Source organism: Harpegnathos saltator, unplaced genomic scaffold (assembly GCF_003227715.2).
Source record: "Harpegnathos saltator strain DR-91 unplaced genomic scaffold, Hsal_v8.6 scaffold604, whole genome shotgun sequence".
Taxonomy (NCBI): Eukaryota; Metazoa; Arthropoda; class Insecta; order Hymenoptera; family Formicidae; genus Harpegnathos; species Harpegnathos saltator.
This window is the reverse complement of record NW_020230432.1, coordinates 922,515-948,907: the sequence shown is the minus strand read 5'-3', so window position 1 is coordinate 948,907 and position 26,393 is coordinate 922,515. Positions and strand designations below refer to the sequence as shown.

Sequence of the window (26,393 nt, the reverse complement as noted above, 5' to 3'; positions counted from 1 at the left end):
ATGGGGGAGGGGGAGGAGAATCCTCGTGCAAGCCCATCACCAAATTCGCATCACTGATACCAATGATGTCAAAACCGAACAAGCTGCGGACAAGAGTAACTTGTAAATACCGGAGATCAATTGTTTATCAGCTCATAGACAATTAATATGACGAGATACCCGCGGAGACCCGTGTACTTCTCTTTCGTCTTTGCGTACAATTGCGATCAATAAAAAATTTTCACGAATTGTTCGGTTTTGACATCATTGGTATACGTGTGTATATGTGTGTGTATGTGTACAATTGCGTACACGTACAATTGCGATATACACTTATCACGTTAGCGTTGATCATTTTTATTCACGCTAAAAGAAATAAGTATGATTATGTAAAGAATTTGTCTGCGTATTATTATACATTCTACATAGTTCTCCCTGTGATAGTAAAAATAACACACTTGAACAACCTCTACGCTCATATCACAAAGCCTGATCCACTGCGCTACTGAAGCAAATTGGTAATTCTTCTGCTATAACGACATTAACAGAAAAGACTAAACTTCAAACTACATTTCTCAAAAACGTTTAAGATTTGCACCGTTTTTGGATAGCATTTGTTACTATTACATCAATATTATACTTTTCTAAAAGCAAAATCGCACGGTGATTTCAAGGATGAAGATTCCTCTTGTGTGAGATATTAATTATTCATTCTTTATTAATGGGAAAATATTTTCCTTTGGTTTAAATGTTCAAGAAAAGTTATTTGTCCTCTGAGAATCTTTCAATTTTTATGTTCGTGAAAAGTTTATAAAATTCGTAAAGAAAAAAAATGATTTTATTACCTACCTGTTCAAGAGTTGCGCATAAGAGATATTTTAACAAATCTGAATCTGAATCTGTCAACAAATTAAATTTTTCATTCAAAGAAGCATATGTAGGGTAAGCATAAGTAAGATAAGTATAAATAATAAATTAAATATTATTCTCTGAATATAATAATAAATAAATGTTTTTTTCTTTAGCTGAATCATCGAAGTAAATATTCTATTATAAATTGACTCTTCGGATTACAATATTAATTTGATTTTTCAGAGTACGCTTTAAAATTGACTCTTCGGAATACGCTATTAAATTGACTTTTCGGAGTACACTTTTGAATTGACTCTTCTGACTACACATTTGTTAGTTGACTCTGTGGAGTACATATTTTTTAATTAACTCTTCGGAGAGAAGAGAAGAGAAATATTTTATATTTTATTTAAAAAATCGTAATTTTTGCAGAAAACTGATTGATGAAGAAAAAGATTAATTCACGACCTCAACGAAGATCTTAAAAAAATTACTGCAAGAAATGAAGTTGTTGTTAATATATACCATATTGTACAATATTAAAACATACGCGCAATAATTATCTATAATTTGCATATATGGGCGTTTATGTAATTATAAGTAATATAAAAGTCATGACAAATTAATGTGGCCGCGTGTTATCTCTGTCGCGTCATTGCTAGAAATCGTCCGAACTCTCGAAATTATTTTCTTCCCGAATTATGAATATAAAACAATGTGGAAAGGAAAAGAAGGGGGTGAAAGGGGAGACAGCGACGTCTGCCTTACGATAACATCGCTGCTGGCTCGCTTCGTCGCGATTGTCTATTCGCTGGTGGTGAGACAAAGACCGATTCTTCGTTTTTATCTAACTGATCTAGCTCGCTCGTAAACATAGCACAGAACAGAACCAAATAATTATGGACATAGCACGGAATAGTACCAACAAATCGTGGACATTGGCTTAGTAGTTCATGTCCATGGAAAATGGACCCGGTTGGCGCTGCGAATCAGCCAACTTTTCCATAACGCTGTAAATGCAGCCATGCCCGCTCTCAGGCTTCTCTCTGTCAATATTATCTGCCCAAATTTCTCACGGTGCCGCCTATCTTGTGTAAAATTGTGACAATATCAGCGCTGTGATATTGACTTGGTTATGAGGAAGTGCTTCTTGCAAATTATTAAAAATTAACATTAATAAATTGTTAAATAATAATCATTGATTGCAATATTTACAATTATTATTAATATCATATTCAGCAATTAAGTTTCGTTCGGTTTTTTTTAAATTATTTTCTTTAAATTATTTGAAAATAAAGATATGGCTGATCTGGTGTTGAGTCATATTGCTAGGTTAATTTAGGGTCGATAGAAATAGTGGCGGCTCGTAGTGGAAATAGTGGAAACTGCGAAATTAAAAGTTGACTCGTAATTACTGAAATGCAATAAAAAATATTAAAATTTGATCTCGTAAATTAGTTTGAAATCTCGCGATATATAGTAATTCTAAAAAATGTGTAAAAAATAATAAATTATTATTTTTTATTTTTTTTTTTTTTTTTTATAATATGAACTATACAGTCATTCTAAACAACATGTGTTGTAAAAGAATAATCAAATTATTATATTAGAAACCAATTATAAAGCACAATAAAATTAAGAAATACTTCAAATTCTTCCTAATATTAAAAAGAATTTTCATTACATTCAAACGCACACTTATAAAACAAAAATCCACACTTATAAAAATTTGGAATCATAAATTGGAAACACATCTGACCTAAGTATTAATGATCAATTAACAGAAAAAGGGAAAAGTATCGAAGACTATGAAGAATTGTTCAACGGAGACAGGGAGCGGAAACAGGCGCATTCAAAGACGTTGGCTGCGTTCATGTAAAATTTCATAATATTTTATTAACAAAGCTTATAACAGCCAATAAACGAGTAATGCCTCTTTCACGATAACAAAGACACATCGAACGAAATCAGAGCGTTATTGCGGCATACACTTTTCCGTCAAACTGATTTTGACTAGGTTCTAAGTACAGTTTGGTGTACTAGCCTAACATATAATGTCGCTACCAACTATCTCTCCCTCCGGCGGGAGAAACTCACACGGGGTGCGATAAATAGGAGGGTCGGTGGAGTAACTATAGTGTGTAACGCTATGACATCTAGCATTTGTTACGTCTCGCTAATCTAGCATGACTTCTACTAAGACTAATCGTTTACTATTGAACACTTGTTCAGACATAAAGCCGTTACCGTCGTCGAGTCGCGAGAATCGCACTGCTAATGGACGCAGTTTTCTAATGCCGTATCCTTGAAAGAGAGGATTTCACCCGGAGGCCGGATATTCGAGATTTACTTTGACACGCATATACGCTCTCGGAGATTGAAACTTGCGAATGGAATTCTCGTGAATGGACTTGCTGTACTGCGCGCTTTACAAACGGCACGTGTTACTCCGAAGAAAAATATACATATACATGTGGAAGTAGTAATATCTGAGTTATACGCGTTCTCATGCAAGTCGAGAAATTATTCAAAGGCTCGTACATACGCGTACGTCGTCGTCTACAGAGTTTAAAAACTTTTCCCTCGTTTTCTTCGCATTTTGACAAGTGTACCGATGTTGATGAAATCGCGACGAGGCGAGACTTCGCGGAGAAACAAAAGGGATCGGATGCGGCCCTCGCGATTCGACTGTAACGAAACATACAAACTTCACAACAGTGTTAATTTTCTTGCACGTGACTATACGCTACGGCGACTAGCGATTAATGGCATCAACAGACGAGAGAAGTGGGGAAAGCGGGTGCGTAACAACGATTATTCTCTAATTCATTACAGATCCAGTCGAGTCGGAAACGCGCGTATATAATAAATTTCGCGCGAGATCGTGCCTCGACGATTCAACGCTGTATCGGAGCGACACGTCAAACATAATTTTCGTTGAAATCATCCCAGCACGACAAAATTATGAGTATGTAGTAATTAATTTTCCACGACGAATGTGTTCCAAGGAATTTGCACATAGATTATAAAAATCATGAGAATTATTGGCCAACGTAACTTATCGTCATTGCGATAGAATTGAAATTTTTCCCTCGATAATATAACTCGATAGCGGCGATTAACACGATTGTAGAATTAATCCTCCATTTTCCGAAATTTCGAAAATACGTTCTTTATGCATGAAAGGAATCTATCTCTCGTATACTTCAATCGCCCGCCGAGACTGGCGCAATTCAACAGATTCTTGCGCGCTGTTCTGCCGATACGCCTCGTTGAATCGCACGCTCACCAAGTCGCCGATGTTTATTACAGCGCGCATTTTACAAAGTACGCAAAAGCTAGCCGAACTAACGATACCGTCTATACACTTGATACTATACATCGAGTCTCTAGATAAAAGGAGTCACTTCATTTCGCTGAATGAAACGAACGATGAGTGCACACGCGGGGGGTGACTGATAATAAATTTCGAAGTTTCACACGGAGTGTCCCTCTATCAGCAACAAATTCCCCGAGCAATTTCGCGTTCAGTTTTGTCATTACTCTCGCAATCGTGCTGAAAAGAATCTCATTACAAGAAACGACATGCCGACGAATATTTGTATTATTAAATCCAACAGAGATGAACTTCCTCTACTCTCTAATCCGACAGGTTGATGTCAAACAAAAAAGACAAACAATGATGAAAATGAAAAATCAAATAATTACACCTTGGAAGAAGTCATTGCGACTTAGGAAATGATGAGAATAGATCGCCGTCGGTGGTTTTGGATTCGTCCGCTTCTACGAAGACCTCATCTCGAGACAGAAAGAGAGACACCCCGTACAAACACGTCTCGTCGTAAAGAAATGAGCGGTCTCGAGGAGTGTCGGTTTCCTCAGAAGGTTTCTTTTTCTCTGAACTCGCCCACGAAGAATTTGCCAAAATATATTTCTTCGTAAAAACGTTACATCTATATACGACTTATTCTCGATATGCACCCGAAGCGCTTACCATTAATACAAAGCGGATATATGTGTATCGTGTAAAATGTATATATTATGTGCGCCTGACGCGTATAGAAGAAGAGTGGATCAAAACGTTAGATTCCGTTCTTTCTTTCTTTCCTTCTTTCCTTCCTTCTTTCTTTCTTTCTTTCTTTCTTGCATTTGTGTGAGACATTCGTGCGTGTCACGTGAGCGTACATGTGATATCAGACAAGACAGACACCGTAGTAATGCGATGATTATAGACAAATAGATTGGTCGAGAATATCATCTGCAAATCTGCAAACACACTTAATTAGGAGCGACGATCAGTAGAGTCTCGGGTTTCCTCGCTAGAAATCAGCTGGAATCCCCGCAATTAACGCAGTTATAGTACACTTATCCATATGCGTTTAGTATCTCGTAGTATATTAATGGCCCCCCGATGGTCGCTGCAATTAATTCGCAGCGCATGAAATCAAGATACCGACGGTGCAGACATTTCATCGTTCGTCAAGCAAACTCGGACGCGCGACGTTTTCGATCGCGCGACACTCCACTCTGCCGAGTGGGCCAACGGAAAATTAAGGAAGAAAATCGTTGAGGTGACGATCGAAGTTTAACGTATAATTAGCACGTAAAAATATTCAGCCGACCTTATAAAGTAAAACCGATACCGACATTGAACGATCGAGAGCATCGAATCGCGTTTCCGTTACGTCCGGTAGATTTCACGAAACGTCGAAGGGCCATTAAAAGGGTCACGTTACAGTACTAGTACAATTAAGTAAGTCTACCATATACACGTTCTTTAAAACACATTCGGTAGATCTCTCATGTACGACATCTGTATACGCGTTCGTTATTTTATACTTAGACGATAAGTGGCTATTTTTCGCTGAAGTGATCTTTAGCTCTACGAATCCTGTATCGCGTATTACATCGTGTATATCTCTCCTTCCACGTTCCACTTACGGTATTTCTAAGCCTTAAAACGTAACTTCTCTCTCTCTCTCTCTCTCTCTCTCTCTCTCTCTCTCTCTCTCTCTCTCTCTCGCTCTCGCTCTCGCTCGCTCGCTCTCATGCTCTCATGCTCTCTCGTCAATCTATGCTAATCGCTGCATTCGCTACAGAGAGCTTAGTGCAACATAATTGCAATCGAGGAACGTAATGCGCTCACCGGGGAAATCATACATTTCGATAGCAAAAATATCGTTAATTGAACATCTCGCGGGGAAAATGAATAAATGACGAATCGTTCAGCAGCGTGAATTTTTCAACAAGGAGAAATGTTGAATTAAACACTCGATGACGATCAATTCAGCGAACGAGAGCACTGCTCCATCCCTCTTTCTCACAAAACTTTGCACTCAGCACGCTGTAAAAACGTGACAAAAACGCGCATACGTAAACGCGCACAATTGTGCGTACTCATTCATGCCCATTTTCGCTCATGCAATACATACATACATACATATACAGAAGCATACACACATACCTACACACGTACGCGTATAAACTTTCAAAATCTATTTGGCACTCTCCTAATTTCGTCGAAAAGGCGAGCACGCTTGCTATTATTCTTCAATTCAGAGACATTGCATATCGAGTATAGCTTTATTCCGTCGCTACACGTACGGTTTGTTTTTTATGTTTTTTAGCGTTATACGGTAAATATATCTTAATAAGTCCATCTTATACACGCGCGTTACACGGTAATTGGTCTAAGAAAGTTCGCTGTCGCGTTAAAAAATATCAGCCGCGCCGGGAGGAGGCGATGGGGCCCGGCGATAATCCCGGGGGACCTCCCCGTTACAACAGCGCGATATCGTGGAGAATGACTCGCTCGCATCGCGCGATTCTCTCGCGGACGCACTCGCGGATATCTTTCTAATTAGAATATTCCTTGTTTCCGACGCGACGTGGAAAATCTACTCGAAAAATATCAAGCGCGCGATGTTGCGCGTGCCTCTTTTGTCTCACCCCTTCTTCCACAATTTAAAATCTTTTTAATTAACTTCCTAAAATACCTCTCCTTTTTTGCAATTAGAGAAAAGGAGTGTAATTTGGATATTGTACATAATTAGAGACGTTACCGGGGGTCAAAGCTGCTGCAAGAAGAAGCTTCTCGGTGAGCCTCGTGCGATCGCGACCGCTGATTCACGAGCGACGACGTGCGGAAAATCGCACGATGAGAGCGAGCTATAAATATTATAATGACCAGTCCGATTATCGATATAGATAATGAGAGAATTGAAGATCGTAAGATCGGAACGGTCTACGCGTCAATCATTATAGTTCATCCGCGGTAAAGCCAAGATGGAAACTCATCTATTTTGCAAGTTAGCATTCGTGCACAATGAACGCGCGTAAAATAGGTCGTTACTTAATGTACAACACGTACAGCATGTGGGCACACCGACACAATTTAACTGCAATAAACTTCGATCACGAGCAAATTCCGTTATCGTGAAACTCGATTAAAATATAATTCAATTACGGCAGGACTCATAATTACAACAAGCAATATCGCGATAATTACGGTACAAATCGTTCATTGGTCGCGCTCGACAAATTGACCCGGTGATTTTACGCGAGCAACAAAAATAATTATCGTTGGCATTTAGACCTTCTTGGATATCATAGTCTTCGATTGAACCTCACACTCGCGACGTCGCCATCCATAGATAAATTCTATAGATTTATAGATTAATCCCTCTTTTTTGCTCTTTTTACTTTGGTCACATATATATAATTCGCGGTTTACGATACGAATATAAGGTTACAAATATTTTTACACGAGTGTGCCGTAAAACGGATAAATAGATACAAAAGTTTTCCGCAAGATGTCGGATATATTTAGAGACTCCAAACTGCCGGAAAATATATCTCGCGATTACGCGGAGTATCTCAAAGCTTCCGCCTCGGGAAGGTTACATTTGCTCGGACGTGGAAAATGATGACGCTAAAACTTCGCCGAAAAATTCTCCGGGGAAATTCGGAAAAATCACTCGGCCGCAAAATATCTCTGCCCGGAAAATCCGCGAAGAGTTTTCTCGCTTATTTAAAAAACACAGAACGAAGAGGGATCTTTTTCTAGATCTTACCGGAGGTACCCTGCAAATTTTCGCGATATGGACTGTTCGGTAAACTTTCGGAGAATTCAATCTTCCTTACGGATGTGAATTTAATTCGCGAGCAGATGCGCGAGAAAACGACAACGAAATCGACTCGAACGAATCATTGCGATAAAATATTTCGAAGAAGCATTTCGCTTCACTTCACTCGGGGTGCTGCGAAAAAAATCGTCGGAATTATGGTGTGTCGCGAGAAATTATTCGATATTTCCTAACAATGTATCTAAAACGTGTTCTCTTTATGTACGCAGTGTATGCATAGTGGAGGGTAAAACACACGTATGTCGAAAGCCCTATTCTAAACGGTCACACAATGCGGAGAGGAGGTTTCGTAAACGCGCTGGATGCAGACAGAACACCGCCCTGTCGATATTTCCATAAAATTAATTACTCGCATTTTGATGTTACCGTGGAAAGATCAAAGATCTTTCCACGGCCATGTGCCAACGAGTATTAACGTTCAATGCTAACAGCAACAACGTAACAATACGCGCTGCATAATGCAGCTGATTGTTGACTCTGTTGCCGTTTAGAATTCAACAGCACTGTTATGCTGCAGCGACGACGCAGCATGTTAAAGAAAAATAATGTCCGACATTCGGAATTTTTCGCTGAGATAACATCTAAAGCGTCTGTATGGCGAGCATCGATTTCTGTTTGATTATCCCTTTTCTTTTTGAAGGAAAGAAAATATCCTCTCTAAAAATACTTTATTAGTATTTTCGCCGAAAATTTTGATTTTCTTATACCGTTTGAGATAAAATGGTAAAAGGAAAAGTAAAGCGACGTTTTGCTTTCTTTTTAATCTCGTAAAATTATCGGAAGAAGCGACGTTTTGATTCCCATTTCGCCTGTATCCAGCTTCACGAATAGTACGATTAAGGATACTAGTTAGGTTTGATTAGACACTTTGATAAATTACACTCGTTTTGATTACAGTGCAAGAAAACGGTTGAAAAGGGGCTGGGAGGGGATACAAGTGTCGAGGGAACGGGAGGGCACTAAACATCGGCGAACATTGAAAAGGGCCCGCAATGCGAGGAAGGGAGCCTCCATCGTCGTCCCAATGTCCGCCGCGCATTATATTTTGCATTTTGATTTCGGGCTGTCAGCCATTGTTATAATATGTATTTTAATATAGTATACATCGTTATACGTTTAGATCTTAGTGATATGAGAACAACAACTGAATCCCGGAGGATCCTCTTATTACGTTCGCGTGGGTGGAACGAAAGTCGAACGAGAATCTCGGTTGCGTAACACGATTAGATTCACTCGCGGGAATCACGAGATTCCTCGATCGCGACGAATTTATAACTACTAGTATTGGAACAGGAAAAGACACTCTGCGTATTTCTGTGAACTTCTTCCCGTGACAAACGTAATAGCAGGATCGCGTCTCATTCCCGAAATGATTCTCAAGCTTCGGAGCGACTCGTTGCCGATACGAACTAAAAATCGTATAGTTATCTTAACACGAGCATTATTAGGTGATTCTTACAGTTTTATAACAACGATGGTTTCTTTGTCTCTCCCTCTCTCTTTCTCTTTCTCCTTCTTTCTTTCTCAGCCGTTAGAGTTTTCTTGTTCTTTGCGTGTTTGTTAATCTACTTCACTCTTGTGCACTTTGAATTTTTTTTGAATTTTATTGAGTCGTACCGAAGTCCGAATCAGGTAACGACGATTAATATTGAGATGTTTCTGTAATTTCCTCTCTCTATGTAGCCGAATACTTGTAAAATACAATATTTAATCCTCGATGTATTATCAGGGCTTATTAGAGCCAATTTCAATTTACGAATTCCCTTCTTGAGCAGTCGGATTTCTCAGAGGTCTTCCAGAAAGCACGAGAAATTCTCTTCATTTTGTCTTTAATGGCATAAATTGGACCTTTAATTTAATTAATCTACGACGGCACACCGAGGTTTGACCTACCGTAACTCCCGTTTCATTTTCTCCTCTTTCGGTATCTGTTTTTGATATCCATTCGGACTATCGGAAATTCTTCTCGATACTCGAATTTATTCTTTGGCGAGAGGAATTTTATTCACACGTGAGAGAGCGTGGTTAGCGCTTTATTTAACGCTTTACGGTCGTCGTACGAATACTTTTAATTCACCGGGACCGGGGAAACGGTAATCCCCCCTCCCTCCCCCCGCTTGCCGAACAGAGAAAGGAAACGACCTCGACCTCCGGTTAGCGCTGATTCACGGCCGGTGCGACTCGCGTGTACGTACAATTCGCGTCCATGCGACTTTTACGCAGAGAGAGAGAGATACCTGTTACGAGGTATATAGCACTTGGAGAACATGGCACATTTAATACGTCGGGGATAGCTGTCGCTGACCGCATCTCTCCCAGCGATCCGATAACAACCCCCGTGTTTATCTCTCGGTATCGAACAGCGCGCGCGGTATGCATATGCATGCGCGCGCGCGCGTATATGCAAATACTCCGATCGAAAGTCCCACGAGAAAGATTCGCGAGAGTCTCGCAGTCGGTCTCCTCGTCGGCGCAGTTTCTTCTCTCTCTCTTTTTCTCTCTCTCCCTCTTTTCTTTTTCTTTTGTGTTGCTCCGCAGCAACACCGTGTTGACAGGTTTTCATCCTTCATTTCCCCCCTTCTGGATGTTTCGTCTTTTATCCGTGAGGCTCGTCGCTCGACGAGCAATTTCTCTCGAGCAATTAATTGTAACGTGCGCAGTAAATTTCACGCGCTCGTTGATTAACGAGGTACCCCCTCGCGATAACTCGGCAACTCTCGTTTCTGAAACTCTTCGGGAATGTTTCGGATACGCGCGAGGGAAAACGAGGAGAGTTTGCGCTTCGATTGTATCTGCATCTCCGGGACTCTTTTGTCACTTTTTCTCTCCGCGAAAAGTCACCGCGAATAAGCGCTCTGTGTGCGCGCGCGATTTCCCGAGGACTATCCTCATCGGAGTACATGTAGCAATATATGGTAACATGATATGTTCATTATTCCAAATTAACGCTTAATTAATTGTATCGTCCAAAAGCAGCCTCTCCCGTTGTTTAATGTACGTGAGGACAATGTCGCTCTCACGTGGCCGTTATTGTTAAACATACAAATTCAGTGGTGTGTACATTTAGTTAGACGCTAAACGCGCTTGCTCGATGATGGAGTCTCGTCATCGCGGATCGCATCGATGCACGACGCTCAGCTATTGACTAATCTCGCTCGGCTCGAACGCACGCCGCGAATATCCTATCTATCCTTCTCGTTTTCTGCTAAATGCGCACGAACGTATGTCGACGCGCTGGAAGAAATCTCGAGTCGCGTTTGAAAAATAAAACCCGCGTGCCTCGCGGACGCGATCTTGCCTTATCTCCGTGCCTCCTAATGAACGCATCGCGTGCCACCTCAAATGGGAAAAATCCGTGAATATTTATGGCACACACACGGAAAATTGCCGATTAATATTCAACAGCGCGTGTGCATACTGCTGCGTAAAGGGAGTAATTGATAAAGAGATAAAAGCAACGTAGAGAGAAGCGAAACAACAACGGGAATTATATCGCGCGGGAGGATGAATTTTGAAATGAAATTTGCGCGGAAATCGAAGAGAGCAATAAAGAGAAGGAAAGGGGAAAAACGAACGTTTCTTGGAGCGTTCGTGTGTCTCGACAATTCAAAATTAAGTCAAGCCCGAAGAGATTTTCTCTGGCTGCGGTTTCATGCTTCATCCCTGAATTCGACGCTGAGATAAATCAATGCCAAGTTCGCGAGTCCCGAGTCTCTTGAACTCTGAATCTGCATTCAACTCGCAAGTTTTAGACTTGATTTATATCAGTTTATCGAGACTATATATATATATATATATATATCATATCGTGTATATAAATTCACGCGTTACATAAAAGTTTCCTTTAATATGAATTTGCGTTTTAAATATCTCAACATTCTCTCTTCTTCTCTCTCTCATATACTTACGCATACATACACACATACGCACATCAAGTACGATACACATTTAATATATCCAAAAGTATTTCGAATAAAACTGCCACAGACATTTAAAGTTAACCTCGCCGATCTCGACCGCTTCGAGCGATCGAGTCGATCGATCAAAGTTCCGCCATCGCAAACGTGTCTAGCTTCAGTGTTCCTCAAACGCCTCGATATCTTCTAATCTCTTTGTCCTGCTTGTAGGTAGTGCGAGAATTTCGAATACTTTGATACTTTACGCATACACGCGCGCATACACACACACACACACACATGCATAGCGAACATGATTCATACATAAAGTACTGATAAGATCTCCGCCAACTCTCCGGATCTCAGTTCCCTTAAGCGTTAAGTGGTTAATTAACGTTTCTCTTTATAAATATACCTCCCGGCGTCGCACGAACACCTCGATCCGCCGTAATCTTTGTCGTAGGTGAAGCGAGAACGTGATTGTCGCGCACGAGAGAGCGACGGCTGCGTTCTCGGGCGACGTCACGTTCATTACGAAAGCGCTACGTAACAGCGGCAAGCGGATAATAGCAGCCGCTTTCAGCGGAGGAAGCTCCCACTCGCAACTGTTGTAAAATTTGCGAGTCTAATTGGCGTATATTCTTAACCCAGGCCGAATCTGAGGGCACGCGTGTAAATGAGATTCACGAATTTTACGACGGTTGCGAAGCAGCTTCCTCCGAAGCCGAGAGCAGCCAGTGTCTCACGCGCACTCACTCTCACACGCTCGCCCGCTCATTCACGCCAATTTCGCACGCATACGAGTTACACCTATGTACAAACTCACGCCTGCGAACGAGTTCGCATTATTCACTCGGCACCCGTCAGGTGTGCGAATTGTCTCGAAGCGATCGATAATGGTGCACCATATATACGCGCGACACTCGCTGTGTGATAATAAACGCGGCTAGCTGCTGTTCGCGCGTTCCTTGTGTGTTGACGCGCGCGACTGATCCCGACGCGAGATCGGAGGAGCAGAAACTCTCGGCGGCCGCTGCCAACAGAATCCTGCGGATCCCGCGCCGGAAAGACTCGAATCACTGTCGCGGCAGAACGACGAATGAAAGTTCGGAAAATATTGGATTTAATAACACCGATGCTGTACGCTGGATACACACGGACAGTGCGCTCCTCAGAATTGTCGCCGACCACTGCGCGGCCACTCTTCGGCCGACTCGAGAAAGCGCAAACTTCTATGATGAAAATTTCAGCGGCTCGCGTCGCCGTTTTAATTTCCAATATCAAAATTGTCTCGGATTCAATTATAAAATACATCGAAGTTATCAACGTCGGACTTACCCGGTGTTCCCCGCCGCGAAATAAAGTCTCTTCTTCCCTCCGGCTCAGCTTCGAATTGGCTTTCTGTCTCTCTTCGTTCTCTCAGACTTTCACGGTCGAAAAGGAGCAACGCGATCGAATGTCCGAGAACGACATTCGATTCGTTCGCGACGATCGACCGGTGGGCGCAGCGGCGTTTCCGCGCGAAAGCGCGGCAGCCGCTGCTGCTCGTCGGCTTCGTGCGATCTCGCGCGAAAACGCGAAACACTTGACCTGGACCGTGAGAGTTGGACTTGACTTACCTGCGAGAAATTATATGTACCATTTCGCGGGGAGGAATCCGTGACTCGTCGCGTTAACGCGCGACTCGTCGTCCCACGATCGCTGTAAAACGCCAACTAAAAGACGGCGGCGGCTAAACGGCGCTGTCGCTAATCGGAAAAACGGAGACTCAGGGTGAGAACGAAGGCGCAAAGGAAGGCGTAACGGGACAGCCGGTCGCTGTCCAGCGTGAAATGAGTCGAAGCTGCATGATTTTCTCTGGATCACCCCCTTCACCGACGACCACGCGGAGACCTTGAAGAATTTACAAGGTCATACGTGGCGAACGGTGGAGGGGGTCGGGCCGCTATGCTTGGTCCACCTCGTGACAGACCTCCATGTAGTCCGGGTTGTGCATTATGTCCTTTATCATGTCCTTCAGTATCGTGTAACGTGGAAACATCGGATACACCTTCGAGCTGTTGTACTCCTCCTGGAAAGATGGCCGATTATTCGGGCGATTAACGATGATCGCGAGACCGAATGTTTATTTATTTATAAAGGATAAACGGATATTATCCTTTGGTATACAAAAAATCTACGGCCCAATAAAGATTAATATTAAATATGCGCAAAGATCAATTCAATTATAGAGTACAATGTTAGTAGAAAATTACAAAAAGTTAAGGAAACTATAATCTAAATCATAATAATTATTTGCAAGTATACAAATTTTATCAAGGCAATTGAATTTTAAAAATAATTTGTGCGATGATATTGTATATGAATTATATTGGAGAAGCGAAGCGATGCGATCCAGGAGGTACATGAAATTTAATTTCATTAAGGATTACAAGACAATTAACAGAAGAATGTTTTGAACAAAAACAATAAATCCACAAGCTCACGACACCTCTCCAAAGTTAGCAAGTTGTGTCGGAACAATTCAGATCTACAAGCGTAGCATGCCAGAGGAATCACTCATGCTGTACCTGGATAGAATAACAAAAATATGGACAATTGGGGAATGAGGGATGAAATTTCTTTATCATCTCTGAGTTATCGGTTCGAATGAACAAAGAGATGAACGTTTCCTTGATAATCAAACGGTAAGGCTGTTCGTTGAGTGTACGATCAACGCGGTTTCGAGTTATCCGCGACAATTTACGAGACGTTCGGGCAAGATCAAAAGGCGAGAGGAAAAAGGCGGTTTGCCTTGATATTACGGCGCTCATGGTCGCCTTTAATCTCCGATTTATTTGACACTGCATGGAGGAAGAGAACGAGTAGGCGATCACCGGCGAGACGGGATGGTAGTCTTGCAGCAGCGGTGGCACGCAGTTATTGGAACGTAAAAGGAAAAAGGATGATCGTAAGAATGTTCTAATGTAATAGCCGATGTTACGCTTCGCTGTCGAATAGCGCGACCTTTTACGATCGTAATCAAAGAGCCGATAAACGATACGACCGTGCAAGGTGTGTCCCAGGGATATTTACTTACGCGATCACGCGGATTGCACGCTATCATACGAGAGAACTGCACGTTATCATACTCCGTTCTCCCCGCGATCGAAACTTTCATTTGAATTTTTCGTCGGGATATTCGACGCTTCGATGGAGAAACGTTCGACCCGAATGAAGGATCGCGAAAGAAAGTTTTAATAACGTCAAGCTCAAATCAACGAAGCGTTTCCAGACATCGGCGAGAAGCATCGGCTTCACTCTAATACCCGCGCGAATATCCTTTGTGAATTGTTAAATATCATCTATGTAAAGCCAGGTGTACTGAATATCTTTCTTGCGCTAAATGCTTCCTTGCGATAAATTCCAAGAACGATCCCCCTGACGAGCTAATTGCGCCGAGAAAATGGATGTTATTCTTGGCGGAATGAAGCTAGCGTCCACTTTCGAAGGGAGAACGGAATATTTTTTTATATTTCTAGTATCTTTGTATTTATATTTCTAGTATCAGCGATATCGCACATATACATACCTTCAAGTCCCTGATGAGGTTCCTGAGACCCGTGTACTTCTTCAACAACCTGTACAGATCGTTGGTCATCTGGGTGTTCTCCGCTTCGATCTGCGCCGTGGTCATATCTGCGCAAAGCGAGTCGTATTTTATTACACGAAAGAAAAAGCAACGATCGCAGGGTCGTTGCTCTTTCTTTCCCTTCCTCCTGCCGAACACAACTCGTACAATCACGAGATGCGACAGATCTCGAAGGAATCGTCATCACTGTGTGTGTGTGTGGCGCTTCACAAGTAAGCGTTGATGAAATTGATGAAATCATTGAAACGTGCCATTGTTTATAAACAAAAAATCCGAGCAGAGCACAGCTTTTATCTGCGAGTTCAGGAGAGTGGCAAAAAGATATCTCGCTACGATCAATTTCTCCCGTCGAAAGATCGACCTGTGCGCGTCGACCGAAGTAGACCGAAATTTTACGATCGCGCGAGAAAAAGCACGGAAAATACTTGCCGCGCGGAGCGATTACACGGTGCGCGAAATCCGCTCGCTCGGCGCGGCGGCGGCGGACGTAACATATTTTTAATTTTTTACAACTAAGGAAGGAAACGGAGGCAAAAGCGAACTACAACGGATGTTGGTGCACAGTCGCGTCGACGCGTAAATTCGCCTCTCTCGTACCATCACAAAGGGCATTAATTAACGTTCAGAAAAATACTGCTCTCGCCGAGAGAAAGAGGGAGAGAGAGGGAGGGAGAGAGAGAGAGAGAGAGAGAGAGAGAGAGAGAGAGAGAGAGAGAAACAGAGAAAGGGGAGGAGGGAGAGAGAGGGAGCAGATAAAAGCCAGTCGGAGATATTGGCCATTAATGCGCGTTTACGCGCGTCGTGTATCAAGCAACGCATCGCCAGCGACGCGACGCACTTGACATCAAACTTTTATCGGACGTGGATATTTTCGAATCTCCTTCGACTTTTATTTCAACGATCCGAAGCATCATGTTGGGCATTTTCACCGTTCGTCAGTCAATTTGCATATTCTCTCGCTGCGAGCGTAAAATACACGGTAATAATACACATACTTCGCCGTTCTCTTCTCCATTTTTTTTCCAACGAGACACCAAAAACTAATGATGACTCAGCTACAAAAATGGAAGACGGAGATGGCGGGGTAAAACAAAATAGGGTAAAACAAATGAAACGAGGAAGATAAATTGGAATGAAATCAAGGAGAATGTAAATGTATAAGTGCTCGTAGAATTTCCGGTCGAGCGGGCGCGAGTTAATCAATTAGTTCGTGCCGTTTGTATCGAGTGGTTTCAACTCGATCCTGGCCATTCCAGCGAGACGAAGGAAAAGGTGGCCTCTTGATTAAGTGGAAGCCGAGGTTCCAGCATTGTAACTGCGCGAGCGCGCGCGTGCACGAAATATTTTTAATTGCGACGATCGCACTATCGGCAATTTACGCCGCTAATAAGCCATTCTCGCCGACGTGATTTATGGACCTGTGATATAATCGTGAGCGGGCAATTGCGCAACAGCATCGCGACAATGTCGCCTATTCGTTTTATTTTCGGCGCCTCGTCGTCGCGGAAGACGCCGCGAATAATTTTCGAATAATTCAGCATGCGAATCGCGATAATGAAATACCATAAATCTTCCGCGCCGCTCCGGAAAAATAATGAATATTGTTGTACGAGAAGCAGAAAAGCCATTGAATATTTATGAGACGACGCAAAAAAGAAAGGTGGGAAGAACAAGCGGTATAAAAACGGGCATGAGGAGAAATTAATTTTAATCTCCAAAATTTTCATCTCCCCCACACGAGTCTCCAGAGTTCCCTCCCTGAAAAAGTAGCCGTCCGACTTGGTTGGCAGGTTGGTCGCTCGCGCGACGACTAAAATTCCTTTCACGCGATATCGGTAATCGGACGGTGCGTGGGGATTTAATATCGGCGAGAACAGCTGAATCCACCGAAATCGATGGCGAAGTACAACGATCACACGTTTCGCCTCAACGCGGCTCGCTCCATTGTCTCACTTGGAGCACACACGGCGGAAAATAATATACCATGCACGTTCGGAAGCTCTCTCTCTCTCTCTCTCTCTCTCTCTCTCTCTCTCGCGGAGCAGGTCGATATAATCAACGAGCGTTTATGCATAATTTACACGGTGAGAAGAATCTCATGATAGTCTCGGGAGCGCGAAGCAAGCGTACAATACACGTGCAATTAATTAACGTCTTCCTAATTGGTAATATCGATCGATCACGTGGCCGAGGACCGAGTGATAACAGTGGCTACACGAACATGAAGGAGGTTGACGAAGGACGATCGATAACGGGGGACAATGGAGAATTGTTTCCCTCCTCCTTCGTCAGGAGATATCTCCGTCTGACTACCGCTATTCTCAACGGCGAGCGGACGTTCTCGGACGTCGACATGACGAAAAACCGCACACGAAAACTCACTCTCAAGTCTTTCGATGCGCTCCCGCTTGGTCTCGGCTTCCTCGGCCAGGCGCGCCGAGGTCTTGACGCCTTCGCCGCTCTTGTGGGTCTTCTCCATGATGGAGCAGGCACGCAGCACGAAAGCCGGCACGGTCTCCTGTTTCTCTTGCCGCGGTATATCCACCAGAGTCCAGTATTGCGTCTCCAGCTTAATTACGTCCTGGAAAGGTGAGACTGTCGGGCGTGAAAAGCGACGGGGAAAAGCGAGGAAGTGAAGAAGCGCGTTCGCGCGCGATTGCCTCGGTGTCACTCAAGAATCTTTTTATATCCTTCTGTGTGTGTATGTTCTGTGAGGCGTATGTCGTTAACGAGGTGCCAAAATCCTGTTCCTGACTGCGGCTCGAAAAACGATCGGTTTTTCGGCCATCGTATCTCTGAGAAGCAACACATCGTCCATTTATGTTCACAGGTTACAAATTCGAATTATTGAATCGGAGATCAAATTCACGTTTAAGCAGAGCTCGCATTGCTGTTCTTTTCGTTATTCGTTCCGCAGGATGTACTTGAATATACTCGAAGATATGCGACCGGAAAAATATATAAAAATATGAAATATATTCGAAAATTATAAAACATATTTTTACGAATTTTTAATTTGTACGAGTTCTAAAACTTCGCTTCAACTCGCACGTTACGTTGGATTTAATATCATAATAGCAATTTTCCCCACCGGCATCGATATTTCCAATCTTCGTTGATACTTTGTTACTCGATACGGAGACACGACTGAGCTACAATAACATCGAGCTCAGTAACAATTGCAAGCTCACGCGTCGCTCTTGCGTAAGAGCGACGATTGCGTTATGGTGTTCTTTTAATTTTTGCTCTTTCTCTCTCTCTCTCTCTCTCTCTCTCTCTCTCTCTCTCTCTCTCTTTCTCTCTCTCCCCCCCATATCGCGGGGCGCAAGACATCTCAAGCAATATACTTCGAGATTACGTAGCCATCGATAAAACAAAATGGCACGATTTATAAGGGGCAATTTTATTCCGTTCGCGTCGCCCGGGGATTAACCCCGAAGCTTTTCCTGCGCGCCCGGGAGAAACACTCGCCGCCGCCGCCGCCGCTGTCGTCGTCGACGCCTCGATTCCGCTCGATACATAGGAACGAGCGGAAGGACGCGACGGCACCTCGCGGTGGAACTTTACGCTTGAAACAAACGTCGACGTGTCGGGATATCGACGCTCGCGGGAATGCACCCGCGGGACCGGCCGGCGTTCGCGAATCGCCGTGTATGCACCTCCGGGGAGAGAAAAAACGGAGCAAAATGGAGGTGCAATAAAAAACAAAAATAGAAACGGGACAAACAGAGACACAAAGAGAGAGAGAGAGAGAGAGAGAGAGAGAGAGAGAGAGAAAGAGAGAGACGAAAGATAGCGACAACGCGCGCTCGCTCGTCCGTCTTTCGCGCCGACTGCGAACGCGGACGTGTCCAGCAATCGTTTCCTATCTATCGTTTGCATCTCTATTTTGTTGCTCGTCCCGAGCGCGCGATCTATCTCCTGCGCCGGCGGATAACAAATGCGCCCGTTGCAGCATGCACTTCGCGTATGTACTTCGAATAAAAATAAAACGGCATTGTGTGAATCGCTCTCCCTACGAATCCCGCCATCCATCCGTCCGTCCGTCTGTTCGTCCGTCCGTCCGTCCGTCCGTCTGTCCGTTCGTTCGTTCGTTCGTTCGTTCGTTCGTTCGTTCGTTCGTTCGTTCGTTCGTTCGTTCGTTCGTTCGTTCGTTCGTTCGTCCAACTTGTCGTTCGCCGGTTGCTGCTGAGAATTTCGCGCAGGATTGCACGAACTGGTCGAGTATTTTGCGCTCTTCCGCTCGTTCACTGACGAGGACGGAATATACATCGTATACATTTTTGTTTTCTCTTGGCGTTTTCTTCGCTTTGTTTCTTCGGACTGTTCGTCTTTCGGCACGCTCATGCGAGTATTGAATCGGTTTACGTGCTTCGTACAGTATTTCAAAAAAATACCGTAGCGAGAGAAATTCGGTAATTTGAATATTCTGATATATTTCCGACATTTGTTCTTCATAGAATCAGAATGGTGTTGAAATAAACGTCGAAATTTAGAACGCAGGTGCTGAAGCGCGAAGAGAATATCCAGCAAGGTGTCCCGAGGTAAGCGCGTAACATGACACGTGTCAACCGGCCTTACTTGTCGATATCTCCCGCGAAGGATGAAACTCGCGATTTAAACAATCCATCGCGAGCTAACGCTGCGATATCACGCCCAACGAACTACACGAGAATAAAAAGTGCATGAAATCCAGCCGAGCAATTTTACAGACGTCCTTTCGGCGAGGGATCATAAGATATCGCCGATAATATCCTTTTCGGCTTGATTCATCCCTCCTACCCTTCCTTTTTCGTGCCCTCAGCTTCACACGAACCGTCTCGTTATTTTCAATATTACATAACCATGACAAAGTTACACACACACACACACACACACACACACACACACACACACGTATGCGCATGTTTATTAAGTTCTCGATAGTCCCTCGGCAAGAGAGGAGCATGTGACGTGCGAGTGACTCGATTTTGAGTCTCACCGGAAGCGACGCTACGGTCCTTAGTTAATCGTTTACTTGCATGAGCCGCGTGGCATAATTACAACATAATTACATTAACGACATGCAGCCTGAGATTGACGCTCCTTGTGGCTGTGTATGCGCACAGTCTCGCGTCTGTGTGCGTGCATGTATGTTGCGTCGGGCCTCGAGCACATAAAGTGTTCGTGAGACAAAAACACGTGCTAGCACGTACTGCAGCCAATTACGCGCGCCGGTACGCGCGGGGTTCCTGTTCGCCAGATCCCTTACCTTGATCATAACTTTGAGAATGTTGTAACGCTGGAACACATTGCGCACTTGTTTGCTGTCGGTGTACTTGCACATCAGCTCGACGAGGGCCCTTTTGGCGGTCTCGTAGCTCCCGTCCAGGCGTATCCTTACGACTCTCAGCCTCTCGTTCGTCTCGATCACCTCCTCCTTCGTCTGTCCACCTGCGTCCACAGAGAGAGAGAGACCCGCATCGTAAGGTGTTACACGTGCGCGCCCGGATCTATTATTAACGCTCCGCCGGCCGCGTCGGGTAATTGTAAAATGTGGACGAGCGCTGGCATGTCTAAGAGCCCGAAGATTGATGAAGCGGGAGAATGTCTTTTTCCCCGTACTCTCTCTCTCTCTCTCTCTCTCGCGCGCGGTACTCTTTCTTCACTGGTCCATTTGTCATCACGTTGATATCGGGATAAAACGAAATTAGGCACAGACGCGGCTCTCCGATTTCGCGTTTCGAGTTGCCGAGAAGTGAACGATCGCCGCTGCGGAAGCTGCGAGACGCCTCGCTCATTTTTCCGGCGTCGAAATATGAAGCGAAGCGAGAAAAAGAGAAAAAAAGAAAGAAAGCGGGAGGAGAGAGAGAGAGAGAGAGAGAGAGAGAGAGAGAGAGAGGGAGCGATAAGGTAATTTTCTCTTAAAGATCTTCTCTCCCCGATGCGGTTCTCGTGTTGCTGCGAATGTTACGGCATGTTGTTTGTTATACCGCGATTCGAACTTCTCCTACAAATTCTCGACCGCGCGGTCTCAATGGAACTCCAACGAGGGCACGTCGGTGCAGAGTTGCTTATCGCGCGGTCCGACCTACTCGATTTATTTATGTCGAAACTTTCGGTGCTATCTGGGTGTCGAGTTAATTGGGAATTAATTGAGAGGGCTGCTTACGCGACGCCGTTTCCCATCGCGCCCGATCTAACGGTTCCGTTAAGCGCGACACGCCCGCCGATGATTGACGCGCGCGATAAGAAAAATCGATAATGCAAGCGCGAATGCAGTGCAAGCAGAATGCAGCGTCCGAGTGCTCGTAATTGAGATGAAGTGTGTTTAATAACGAACGGACAATAACGGATGATAAAAATTTTATCAGTATAATAAATATTTCGCCGACGCTGTTTTTTTGCGCTGTTGTTTCGCGAGACGAATTAATCTCCAGAAATATCGAAATCAGAGAACGAAGTTTCCATTATTTTCTTCGTTCTTTCAAATTGGATTCTATATCTATTAGAAATAGACAAATCTGACGCTCGCAAAATACCATCTGATTAATTTATCGTAATATTATAATTTCTAATTTCTCATTTTCTCTCTCTCTCTCTCTCTCTCTCTCTCTCTCTCTCTCTCTCTCTTTCTCTCTCCAATGGGAGCTAATGGGCTAATTTTCGCTTCAACACGAGAGCGATCGATATTTAACGATCTAACAATCTACTAATTAATCCTTATCCAAAGGGGAGACGACTACTCGTCCGTGTCGAGAGCGCGGCAGTCTCAACTTTGCAACGGATTCTTCCTCGGGTCGCTGCGACTCCTGGGAACGAAAGTATCGACGTTTGCATCGAGCGGCGCGCATTCGATCGCGCGGTTTGGCCTCTGCAAGCGCAGCCGGCAAGCACGTGCTAAGTCCCGTTACTCGCAGCGTGCTTACGCGCAACGGAGGACCTGCCCCCACTCTTTACTACGCCGAGCACGTGGTCGCGCGTCATTCATGTCATTCATGCATGCGGCCGCTCGGCCACACGGTCTCGGTCATTGACTCCCACTAGCGTGCATGCGACGCCTGCCGATACCGAGCGAGCTCGAAAGTTTAAAGGGTCGAACGGGCTTGTGGTACGAAGCAAAATGCCATCTCCTCAGCGCGCGATCCCGCGTGCAAGCCTGTTGCTTAATCATCGACTCGCAGGACGACTGCAGTCAAGCGACGCGATGGTTTTAAATAATGAAATCGCGTGCGACATAGCTTCTCTAGCAATCGCAATGCACGCAGTTTCATAAATAAAATATACATTCGTGAATTTCGCGTTTTCGCGCACGTCTGCAGGAAAATTTTTGATGACGGTGAAAAAGAAATATTAGAACAAATTACTGCGAGTAAAAAAAGAAATGATAGAGAAATATCGGCTCACTCAATGTAAAATATATCGATTAAGTTCGTCGCTGGCATTGTACAACGAAATTTCGATTTGTAATTTAATTGCAAGGCAATTTGGAAAAGTGGCAAGCCGCGCGGAATAACGATCGCCTTCAGTTTCATCGAGATTTACGGCGAATCGACGCGCGAAACTCGCCTATTGGAGTATCCGTCACCGAGATTAAGGTCGCGCGTGTTGCGGGACGTCCTGTACACGTCATTGTCACGTATGTTAGGAATTTATCTGATCGCCGTCTCGCAGGCGCGCGAACGTCGGCGTCGGAATTAATCATAGTTTCATGTTGATGGGAAAACGTTAATCTGTACCTGACGGGATTCTCGGCCGGCGAAGTTTCCGTCTATTCAACTAATACAGCGGCCGCCGACACGCCGTTACTCTCGGCTCGACCGAATACAAGAGTTTCCGCTTCGATTCCATTCATGGGACAACCAACAACCGTCCACTTGGCGGAGCGCCAGTCACTCATTTCCGAGCGATACGTACGGCCGCGTCTTCTCCGACGATTATCCGCCGTGCATCGCTGCGCACAGCGCGCGTTGGTACGCGAATACGACGTCCTTCGGGATGGGCTTTAATCCCTCCCGAGCGAAATTGAGAAGACTCGGTTATCGAAGGATCCGAAGATACGAGGAGTTCAATTTGGCCGAACGGAACTCGACTCGGCCAGACTTCGCCAGAGATCAAGGAATTAAAAGATCCTCGCAATTACACATTCAGGTATTAGGAAACGTCCTCCCTTCTCGCGAGGACCTTCTCTTTCCTCAAGTTCCTTCCGGCACTCGTCCTCGTCCAGACGGAATTATCTCTCTCGAGCGAGATTATCGGCGAAGATCATGGCTCTTCTACACGACCGCGAAGATGAAGCGTATAAAAAGAGGATCCTGAAGATAAAGGCGCGAACGTCAGCCGCCATTCCGCGGACTTGCTCCGCGCGCGCGCGAGTAACTTTATTGAGTAACAGAACGATTAACCGAGATACCGTCAGAACTTTAATTAAAGCCTCACGCGGCGTGATACCCGCGATAAAGTATCGCCGGGACTTACTTGAAGTTCCTTCGTCCTTCACGTCCTGGACGATCCTTCGGACGCTCTGCGTGAATTTGCCCACGAGGTTGGTGCTAGCTGAAACAGACAATTTCCAACGTGAAATGGTTGCTCCAGACGTCACGCGCACGATACATCGTACAATTTTTCTGAATCATTCGTTATTAATATAACAGAGTATTTTACGCGAAATCATAATTCTTCGTCGTCGCCTGCAATGGAATACACAATCTGTCCCAGATCCAATGAGACTGGTCTAAAAAAAATACAAAGCGTTTATTATTTTGATTTTTTATTCTTGTTTATTCAAAATAGTCTCCTTCTGAGTCAATACAGCGCTGGAAACGTGCAACAAATTTTTCGAAACATTTTTTATACTCATCGGCTGGAATGGCCTTTAGTCGAAGGCGGTCGAAGTCTTTTGGATGACCGGGATGGTATCGAAACGATTTCCTTTCATCGGCAATTTCAGTTTGGGAAATAGCCAGAAGTCGCACGGAGCCAGATCAGGTGAATACGGTGGATGATCGATAACAATGATGCCATTTTTGGTCAAGAATTCACGTACCATGATGGCTTTGTGCGATGGTGCATTATCGTGCAACCTTCCGTTTGCCCAAATCTTCGGTCAAAATTCGATAGACTGTGTTTTTCGGTATCCCAGTTTCCTCTTCGATGAGTCTCGCAGACACACAGCGGTCGCTTCGAAGAATTTCTTTGACTTTCTCGAAGTTTTCTTCATTGCGAGTGGTTTTTGGCGGCGGTGCTCGGTCATCGTCTGCAAGGTCCTCACGACCGTCACGGAATCGGCCAAACCAACGGAAAACCTGCGCACGGGACATGCATTCATCCCCGTACACATTTTTTAGCGTTTCGTACGTTTCTGCACCACTTTTACCCAATTTAAAACATGTTCCATGTTGGTTTTTCGACCGACGTACACAAAGTGACTTTACATAAAATGTCGAACCACAGTGAAATATCAACCGAATTCGCTCAAATTTTGAGGTTAAGTAGATGAAGGGTAGAACATTCACCTACCATCATTCACTCATAGATATCGCTGCGCTAAGAACTTTGATGGAACCAGTCTCATCGTATCTGGGACAGACTGTGTAGAATCGTAATTGAGACTTGCAGGGGAGACGCACGTCTTTGACTGCACCGCTGAAATAATTAACAACGTGATACGTAATACCCCTCTCGTCGTTATTTTTCCAACAGTTACCACTCTGCCGCTCGAGATAGCACGAGGTTCCAAAAGACGTTTTAACCCTTTGAGGCACGTATTTTTCAGAAAATCCGAATCACATGAAAATTTATATACGGAGGTTTCTGGGGTCACTGATGATAAATCCGTTATTAGATTTTCGAAATTCAAGATAGCGGGTCCAAGATGGCGGGCGCAAATATGAAAAATCGCGATAATTTCGGTGACATCGGTGATTCGTAATCAGCGATCTTGAAAGCTAACCAAAGTACAATTTCAGCTAATCATATAAAAATTTTATGATCCGCCATCTTGGAAAATAAATTTTAGAATTTGGACTTCAGATTCGTAATCAGCGACCTCAAAAACTAACCAGAGTACAATTTTAGCTAATTTAATAAAAATTCTATGATCCGCCATCTTGAATCCGCCTTCTTCGAAAATTAATTTTGGAATTTAGACCTCAGATTCGTAATCAGCGACCCAAAAAACCCTCAAATCTTGATTTTGAGCAAAAAATTCACTCATAGTTCGTGGAAAATGATTTCTTTCTGTAAAAATGTGTATCTTTTCACACTTTGTTTATTTATAACAAATGGACAACTTACGCAAAACACTTTTCAACAACCTTTCATGTATGTTCCGTATCATACAAGAAGCTAAGAAACGCGAGAAACCCGACAAGAATCCCTCAGATATGAAATATAGTGGTAAGTATACTTACCACTGTGCCTCAGAGGGTTAACGGCGCCTGGAAGATGCCTGGAAGAAATCAGACGTCCTGCGGACGCCCGCTTTTCGAAGTATCCCCTGCTGCTGCCTGTGCTGCGTGCTATTTAAACAGCCCCAATCGAACGCTATTCCGCTCTCGCAGCATTACAAAGTTAAACCCAAACGCAAGCGCACGCTTGCCGTCGCTTTCGGTCGCGTTGCGGACAAAGTCCGTGAGGAATAACGAGTGAGAGTCGTAGTGACGAAGGCGAAGAGAGGTCCCCGGACGAAAGAGCAAACGTCACTCGGCGCATCCGGCAAGTGGATGACTTGACGAGAAATACCAACATCGTTCGGTATCCAGCGGTGTCCGCGTCGGGCGACAAAAAGCGCGGCGGTGCGGAAGAGCAGCTAAAGCTTCTTACTCGTAAAACACGGGATTGTTCTTAAAGCCGTCGAAGTGGGCTTTTAAAGCGACCCCGAGGGCTCGACGCGGCGCCGGGCCGCAGATG

At 44.2% G+C, this 26,393-nt stretch overlaps 1 protein-coding gene across 1 annotated transcript in view; it reads right to left on the bottom strand.

Annotated features, from left to right (window-relative positions):
* Positions 1 to 2,701: 2,701 nt before the first annotated feature.
* LOC105183296 (uncharacterized) overlaps positions 2,702 to 26,393 on the bottom strand; it is a 104,466-nt gene continuing 80,774 nt past the window's right edge. Inside the window, exons 3-7 of the mRNA XM_011141317.3 lie at positions 23,961 to 24,038; positions 20,755 to 20,936; positions 17,886 to 18,084; positions 15,444 to 15,550; positions 2,702 to 13,943 (exon numbers count right to left, since the gene is read on the bottom strand). Of these exons, the coding sequence (XP_011139619.1) occupies positions 13,818 to 13,943; positions 15,444 to 15,550; positions 17,886 to 18,084; positions 20,755 to 20,936; positions 23,961 to 24,038 (692 nt within the window). The 3' untranslated portion in view covers positions 2,702 to 13,817. The remainder of the gene's footprint in view (positions 13,944 to 15,443; positions 15,551 to 17,885; positions 18,085 to 20,754; positions 20,937 to 23,960; positions 24,039 to 26,393) is intronic.